At 34.8% G+C, this 9,007-nt stretch overlaps 1 protein-coding gene across 3 annotated transcripts in view; it reads right to left on the bottom strand.

Annotated features, from left to right (window-relative positions):
* LOC108701391 (titin) overlaps positions 1–9,007 on the bottom strand; it is a 234,891-nt gene that overhangs the window by 173,548 nt on the left and 52,336 nt on the right. For 2 of the 3 annotated variants that reach the window (XM_041576221.1, XM_041576220.1), the window contains 2 exons: positions 1,910–2,185; positions 339–902 (listed from right to left, as the gene is read on the bottom strand). In XM_041576221.1, the coding sequence (XP_041432155.1) occupies positions 339–902; positions 1,910–2,185 (840 nt within the window). Of the gene's footprint in view, positions 1–338; positions 903–1,909; positions 2,186–3,483; positions 7,114–9,007 lie in introns of all 3 variants that reach the window. The other variant, XM_041576219.1, reaches the window with a different exon arrangement.

The raw sequence follows: 9,007 nt of genomic DNA on the forward strand, positions 1-9,007 counted from the left end.
GGATAGTATACTAGCTCAGGTAGTCTTGTTGATTCTCTACAAACAGCATTATAACACCTCTCTGCATTTCTAAATAATATATATGTATTAGAAGCAACTGTTTCAACAAGAACAGGACACAGTGACAAACCACATATAAAATAAAGACATGACATGAAAAAACCTTATAGAAAAAAATGAAAAACTAAGATCTAAAAACTACTTTGCTATGTATCTAAAGGTTTAACATCTCTATGCTTTTTAAAACGTGACCTGACCTGCTCATAAACATAGCTAGTTACCATGTCATAATGTTCTAGTAATGCCTATTCTATGCAGTTATGATCAGTGCCCCTTACCTCTTACAGTAACTGATGAAAAAGTCGAACTGCTCCCAGCATCATTGGTAGCAGTACACGTATAAGTGCCAGAATCCTTTATCTTAGCCACAGGAATTTCAAGTGATGCTACTTTATCTTCAAAATATATCCTATAGTCCTTCCCAGGAAGAAGTTTGTGACCATCCTTTGTCCAGACAACAGTCACTTTTCTGTCTTCATCTACTTGGCATTCAATTCGAATCGTCTTGTTGACAGCTGAACGTATGGGTTCTAACTCTTTGATGAAGTGAGGTTTGTCAATAACTATGAGTTCAGCTTGGCATGTGTCAGTTCCAAACTTGTTAGAAGCCTTGCAAGAATATATACCCTTATCTGTAATGCTAAGATTTAACAGCTCTAGAACATGCTTGTTGTTTGCTGCTGTAATGTGGCGGTTTTCAGAAGAAGAAATGGCAAATCCATCTTTTTGCCATATTGCATCTATTACTGGGGTGCCAGACACAGTAGCCTGGAATTTAGCTTTCTTACTCACAAAAGAAGTAACAGACTCTGGTCTGGTTACAAAATATGGAGGTAAGGCTTCTGTAAGAAAAAACACAGTATTCAGTTTTTTCTGTTTGATAGCATATAGACGTAGCAAATATATAAATAAAAGAATAAAGCAAGAAGCATGTGCAAAATTGCTACAATTTTACGGTCTCAATAAAAGCTTGGCAATATTTGCCATCTCCAATGGTCCATGAAGACCTTATAAGCAAGAAGGTCTAAAAGTTCAAATATAAAGAAGCATTTTTTATGTGCCTGTATCAAGATCTTCATGTAAGCAGTCTTTAAAAACAGATTCTCTTTTGATCAATATGTTTCAATAACGGTCAGCTGAGAGAGCCATAGTGTTCAAGAATGTTACAATGAATATTTTAGGGTAATAGGTGTAATAATTTGCAATGTTTAAAATGTACATGGTACTACTGTAATGAACCCCACACATTAGCCAAAAAAAGAATTCCCATGTTTTTTTGGGAAAATAAAAATGACTTACTCAAATGGGCTAAATGATGCTTATTACTAAAATGTTTTTATAAGTATTCAGTCGAGTTTTGACAGAAAGAGTTGGAAGAATGCTCCCTGCATCTTTAAAGATCACCCTTCCCCACAGCTCACACAAATGTACATTTTACTTACTTGATAAGAAGTGTAAGGTGCAAATAAAAAGAAAGAATATTTGCAGAATAGCCCAAACATTTTTGTTGCAATGTGCTAATTGAAACAATCATGTTAACTTTTGGGTATTTATTTGTTTTTTACTCAGTAGCATACATACACAGTGACAAAACACAAAGTATTGCCACAGGTGAGCTTTTGTTTCATATTATAGTAAAAGGGAATCATGCTGCTTGTGCATGGGTTCAAATTTCATGTGGAAATGCAGTTCTTTTTTCTTGTCTTGGTAAAAATACAGCAATATGGCAATTGCCATTGCACTAGCAAATGATTGTTAATGTCAGTATTTTGAAGTATGTGTCTGGTAAATATATCAAAGCCAGATATAATGTATCCTTGAATACCCACACATGCAGATGTTTACTCACCAGTTACAGTCAATGTGGCGCTGCTGCTTATACTACCAAATTGGTTTGATGCTTTGCAGCTGTAGTCTCCACAGTCAACGACCTGGGCTTTCAGAACTTCAAGTGTAGACACATAGTTGAAAGACTTTACAGAGTACTTGTCACTTTCATAAATTTCTCGACCAGACTTGAACCATTGGAATCTCAAATTCTGTGCAGGTTCTGTTTCACAGGTGAACACGGCAGAATGGCCAACAGCAACCTCCAAGGATTCAATCTTCTTTTTCAGTACAGGAGCTGTTAGGAATAGGAAAAAAATAAACACAGTATAAATTACTTTGCCAAATAGGAGAGGTAAATAGGAAGTGAACAGTGATCTGAAATTAGAAATGTGGATTTTGTGAACATTCCAGGAAAAGTAATACATGGCTGTCAAAATGAAAGGAAAAAGGTTAGCAGTGCTCAGCCTATGACATGAATAGAATAACAGTGTTGGAATGACGTGACCATGCGCGGAGAGTGTTGATTATTCAAATACATTTGAAGGAAAAAAATATAACATATATTAGGCTGCTCTACTTACAAGTAATTATTTCAATGAAGCGTTAAAATTGGTATTTGTTTACTGCAAATGTTATTATCCCACATGCATAGAAGAAATACATTTTCGAATAACTGTGCTCCAGCTATAAAATGTGACATTCCTCATGATTTTTGTTATTAGTTTTTGGTGGATATAGGTGTCAAGTGGATTACTGTTGCACGGTACATAATAGTGAACATATGTATAGGTCAGTATTTCTACAAAAGGTGCAAACAGCTTCTTATTTTGAGTATGAAATGCTTTGTGGGCGTTTGATACTCATAATAAAAGGTGAATCAAGGAGCATCAAATTGAAATAATTTTTTTTTGTTTGCAATATTAAAAAACAACTGGCCTTCAGTAAGCACACAAATTCATGTTTGACTGTATTTAACTTGATTTTTTTTTTTTAAACTCTACTTTGCTGTAAAATGGGTGAGGCCTAATATGTTTGAAAGAGCTCAATTAAGTTCCATACAGAATTTAGTTAAAAATAATCTGCTCCTTACTTCACCACTGTAATAGGAAATAATTATTTTCCTCTTGCACCCCATAGTAATTTAATAAAACTCACACATAAATAAATGTACTTGTAAGACTTAGAAGCAAATATATTAATTACAGAAACACTGCAAACCAATCACTAGAAATACCTATTTTACAGAATGTGACCATGCGCGGAGTGCTGACGGTAGTGCTGATTAGTAAATAACACTTGAAAAGTGAGTTAGTGATTACTTTAATTGGATCATTCACTCGCTGACGGTCACACATAAACCTGCCTATAGGTTTAAGAACTGGATGGTTAACATATGTAACTGTAAAACATAATTTACTATTAGATATTTGACATGTGAGTATATGAAAGTGTAATAAATAGCCACATTTGGATTAATTAAAAAAATAACTAAGTGATCACAAACAAAATTTTATAGTTTGGAGTGAGCAGAGTGGTGTTTTTATATTAGTAGATTGTCATTAATATTTTATATTATGATCCCCATAATCCAACCTCTTTCAACTACTGTGAGTTTTGCAGATGTTGCGGTTTTCCCCACGTCATTGATAGCCTCACACGTATACTCTCCTTGGTGCACGTTCATATGCACTTTGCTGATTTCTAGTGTATATGTATCATTATCTTTTAAGCACATGAATTCTATGCCTGGAGACAGCGGAGAACCCTGGAAATACCAATTTATAATGCTAGCATTGATTATTGTTGTTTGAAAGGTGATGCTAGCCCCTTCCTCTGCTGCTTTATCTACAAGGTCTTTCTGTATTAGTGGCTTACATATTTTTAATGAATCATCCTCATAAAATTCTTCCCATTTCTCTTTTTTCCTAATGACTTCTATTGCTTTATGAATAGGAATAGCTGAGAAACTAACTTCATCAGTGCTGGCAGAGGCACCTACATCCTTTACTACCATGTTCTGCATAACAGCATTCTGCTTTTCTTTTGGGAGAGTATGCTCAAATGCAGCAAACTCAACAGTTGCCTCCACCTGGTGGAAATCTGTTTGGTCACAAAAAGTCTTAACTGAGTCTTGAAGAAATAATGTATCTGACACTGTGGCTGCATTCAACAGTTTAGCAGTTACACTGGTAGCAGGAAAGTTTTCTGGTCTTGGAATACTCTGTGATTTGCCATCTTCCAAAACAAATTTTTGTTCAAAAATAATGGCTTGTAATGCAGCCTTTAGTTCATTTTTAAGGTCAGCACTCTGAGGATAAACTCCAGGAAGTGACATTGTAATTTCTTCAACTGCTGAGCTACTTGTAGTGATTAGGTAAGTACACACTGTAAATTTATTTTCTTTGCTGAATTTAACAGTTTTAACATCTATACTTTCAACGTTGTATAGAAATTGGGGAGGAAAAATACACGGCTCATTTGTCAAAGCTGATCGTAAAGCATTTCTCATATGTCTCCTGATTTCTAAATTGAATGGTTTTGAACCTTCTGACTCAATCATTACTTCCTTGCCTAAAGGTTCTTGTTTTAACACTTCAGGCACACATAATGTTGACTTTGCTTGTTTTTCAAGTTTTAGAAACTCTTCCCCTGATCTTTGCATGCAACATGAATGCTCCTCTTGCATTACTTGTTTTTCTTCTAGGACTAAAGGAAGTCTAATAGACTGTCCTTCTTGAATCCGTGAAGCATAATCCTGCTGGGTTGCTTCTAAAAGAATAACATTTTCAATTGGCAAACCAGGGTTTTTTACATAGTTTGCTTCTAAAGGAATCGTGGATTCATTTGTTGCTTCACAAACCCATATTTTAGCATCTTGAACAGCGTAATCATGGCCCTCAGAGATCACCCTTCTTTCAGTTGTGGAACACAGTTGCATAACAGAATGGCAGTCTTCTTTTTGAAGAGAAGCTCTTTGTTCCGTTTGTGCTGCAACAATGCTTTCTTTTGGCAATGCAAATAAATCCTCTATAGTGTTAATGCATTTATGTTTGTCATGTTCCTTTATAAATATTGGTTCAATACCTTTTGGTGATGTTTGCAGTATTGCTAAATTTTCTGCTGTAATTATTTTTCTTTCATTAGTGGTCAAGCAACGAGTGTACATTTTTTCTGTTTTATTAAGAGCAAGATCTGACTTTGGTTGCTTAAAAACCAGATTTTCTTCTTTGGGTAATATCAATTCTGCAGTTCTAGTCTGAAGATGTAATATTGATGGTTGTTCTGTAGAAATGGCCAGATTTATTTCCTCTTTGGTTATCTCTACATGACTTGTGTTCTCACATAAAATGGGGGTTTGTTCATCAGACAACAAAGAATGTAGAAATATCAGATTTTTTGAAATGTCCACCTCTTCTTGTAAAGTTTTTTTTAAACAAAAAGGCTCTTCGCATGGTAGCAATTTTAACTGGTCTACAATCTGCAAATGTAGAGGCAGTCTTTGCTCATTATCAATTTCTCCAACCTGTAGGCTTATTTTATCAGGTATTGGTAATGTATTTTCACATGCTATTTGAAGTCTGTCTTCTAAAACGGCACTGTTCTCTGTAATTTTATCTGTTATAATTATTGGATTTTCTTCTTTTATTTGCTTTAATTCAATTAAGCTTTCTTTTAGGAACACTTGCTTGGAATCTGTTATAGAAATAGATAAAGGTTCAACCAAATCTTTCTTAGCTCCTGTAGAAACATAGGGCATTTTTATCTCTTCAATGTCTGGGTTTTCCTGTTCAAACAGAAGTTCCTTTGTAAGTTCTTTAACAGTATCAACATTGTGAGTATGTAAGATATGCCTCATTGCAAGATCAGATACAGCAGTTTCAGGCTCTAGGGCTATAAGAGGAGCAGTCTCACTGCACATAAAAAGTTTTTTTTCATCTGTGAGAAGTAGCATATGTGTGTTTTTTTCCTCTCTTGATAGATGTAACTGTAAAGAACTTGGTGGACCCCCTTTCAGTTCTATTTCCTTATGCACTTTTGTGTTTTCATCAACAATAGCTTCCTGTGGGACTTGAATCTGAGTAGGAAGGAAACCTTCTATTTTTGGAGTTTGCATATCTGTGACATGCTGCTCATTGATGTTTTTGTGTTCTAGGACAGAAGATGCATTTAAAGTAATTAGTTCTTTTGTTTCAGATTTTATATTAATTGTATCTTGAGTTAAAACATCCTCTTGTGTCAAGTCAACTGCGCCTTGTTCAGAATGTTTTTCTTCTATTCCAACAGTGTACAGCATTTTGTGACCTTCTTGCAGCTCAGCCCATGCCTCGCCTGGTAGCTTCACTGCATACAGCCGTGTTTCAGTTGTCTCTTGAACAGATGATTTCTTATATGATTTTGTTACTTTTGTTTGCTTTTTCTGACTAACATCATGGTTTACTATCAATTCTTCAGTGCAGGATACTTCTCCAATGCTGTTTATTGCTGTACATGTATAAGAACCACAATCTTCCAGCTGAGAATTGTGTATTATAAAGGTTCCTTCCCCATTCTCGTTTAGTGAAAATGAATAATGTTTACTAGGAAATATGGGATTTTTTCCTTTAAGCCACTGAATTTTTGGTTTTGGATTTCCAGTTATAATATATTTAAACACAGCAGAATGACTTGGGGCACATCTAACTGGTTCTAACGGATGCACAAATGATGGTGCACTAAGAGAACTGCCATCTGTGGAGATGCTAAGCATCTCTGATTTCTCAATATTAGTTTGGATGATTTCTATAAATTGCTTAGGTTCAACTGTGAGATATGAGCTGCACATGGCCTCACCATGTTCATTTATTGCAATGCAAGTATATTCCCCCTCATCATCTAATTGTACATTTGGTATTATGCAGCTGAACTCATTATTATCATATACCAATTTGTAAGTTTTACTAGTATTTAACATACATCCATTATGCAGCCACTTAATTTTTGGCTTAGGAGTGCCACTAACAATAACTGAAAGCCTTGCTAAATCCCCAGTTCTAGTCTGTACATGTTCAAGTTGCTTTACAAAATCTGGCTTGGTTGCATCCATTTTAATTTCTAATTTGTTAGAATAAATTGCTGATTCAGGCATAGATTCAAGTGATTTTGTTTGGTTTGCTAATAGCAGATTGCTTCGGTAGGATTCTGTTGTCACCTCCTCAGTAGATAGAACAAAAGGGCTAGAAATGTCTGTGTAGAAAACAATTAACAACATTGTGTTAAGACATTTCATATTCTGGTATATTTTGCAAAAATATAAAATAACCATCATTAAAATAAAAATATTCCAAATAAAATATTTGGTATTGAAAAATACAGATGTATCTGACTGTTACTAATTACTAACCATTATGTCACCAAGAAATGTTTGGGACACCACAAGGTGCAGAATATGATTAAGCAAAAGTTCTGTTTCAAAGGAACCTATTGGGAACAGGTCCATGGAAATCTGGAAGAATCCTTGTTGGTGGGCTCAATTGCATTGGAATAAAAAAATTCAAAAAATAAAACACTATTGTTTTTGCAAATGTTTCTCTAAAATGTTGGGTTAACAATCTAGTTACTGTCATTAATATATAAAGATTAAGGGGGTTATTTACTAAAATTAGATTTTATTGCATTGTTTCAATACAAAAAGTCCCCATGTACGATTTTGCCTTATCTATCATTAAAGTAACTTTATTAAATCAGATTGGGAAAAAACTTGATAAAATAAAGCAAAAACCGAAATTGCATGATTGTTTTTGACTTTTCTCCCAAATGCCAGATTTTTGAGGGTTTTTTTCAGAAAATCCAGAATTTTGTAGATTATCGGGCTAAACCCAGTGCAAACCACGATATCATCAAACTGGGATTAGGACATCTCTCATTGACTTATTCATGACCTCAACAGGTCGGAGATGGTTGATTTTCAGATTTGGGCTTTTTGCAGCATTAGTGTATAATAAATATTTTTTTCAGAAAAATTTGAGGTTTATTAAATAACCCCCTAAATATATGCCCCATCCATTGCAATCTGTTTAGTGAGAAATAAATATATGATACACACACAAGTGTATTTCTCTTTTAGAATAAGATTTTTTATCCATAAGCCTAAAATGAAAAAGAACAAAACAAATTAATTTGTCAAACCCCAGGTCAGAGGTCACAGTAATATGTTAAAATTACTTGAAAAATGTCACCATTATTTTAAAGGAAAGCTAATGTATTTTTTTTTCACATATAGAGGCACATTAAGCAAAGGTTGAATTTTGAATTTATGTGAGTTTCTTTAAACTCTGTTAAATTCAAATGGGTAAAATTATTAATAAAATTGAATTTTCAAAACTCAGATCAAATTAGTCCCATTGACTTAAACAGTAATTCGGCAGGTTTTAGGTGGGAATAATTAAATTCAAATTTGTAAAGGGCCAGACTATGATAAATCCCAAAAATGTTATTAGAATTTTTTAAAAAACTCAAATCAAATTTGCGTAATTCCCTAGTCAAATAGACAGTTTTGACCATAAAAAAAATTCTAAAATTCTAATTCTAATTTTCAATTCAAACCCTTTATAAATATGCCCCATAAAGTGTATCATTCATATAAACTGCGGTGTTCATGACATTATTTATTTTTTAATTTTTAAGTATAGCCATGAAATAAAGGAGAGTGTCTAATTCTTTTTCTTTCTGCTTCAAGTTTCCTTGAGAGCCAGTAAAGTGATGAGCCCTAAATTAAAAAAAAAAGCTTAATGATGATGTTCCATACTGCTAATTTTCACATATATGGAAAACCAAAAGTAGTACCATGAAGCACTGTAATATTCTTGGAAAGATACAGTGCAAAAAAGAAAGTAGGACTAGTGGCCAGAGTTCCCTAGAAGGGTTTACTGGCAGTGGTGTAACTACCAGGGGAGCAGGGGGTGCGATTGGGCCAGGGCCCGCACCTCTCAGGGCCCCCCGGCAGCTCACGTGCCACTCTGTTCTGCGGCCGTTTCCGGCAGTACGAAGGGGGCGGGCCCGGTTGCACGTCCCGCGCCAGGGCCCGCCCCCCTCTAGTTACGTCTCTGTTTACTGGAACCATCAAAGCATCGGTGATGAA

Source organism: Xenopus laevis, chromosome 9_10L (genome assembly GCF_017654675.1).
Source record: "Xenopus laevis strain J_2021 chromosome 9_10L, Xenopus_laevis_v10.1, whole genome shotgun sequence".
Lineage (NCBI taxonomy): Eukaryota > Metazoa > Chordata > Amphibia > Anura > Pipidae > Xenopus > Xenopus laevis.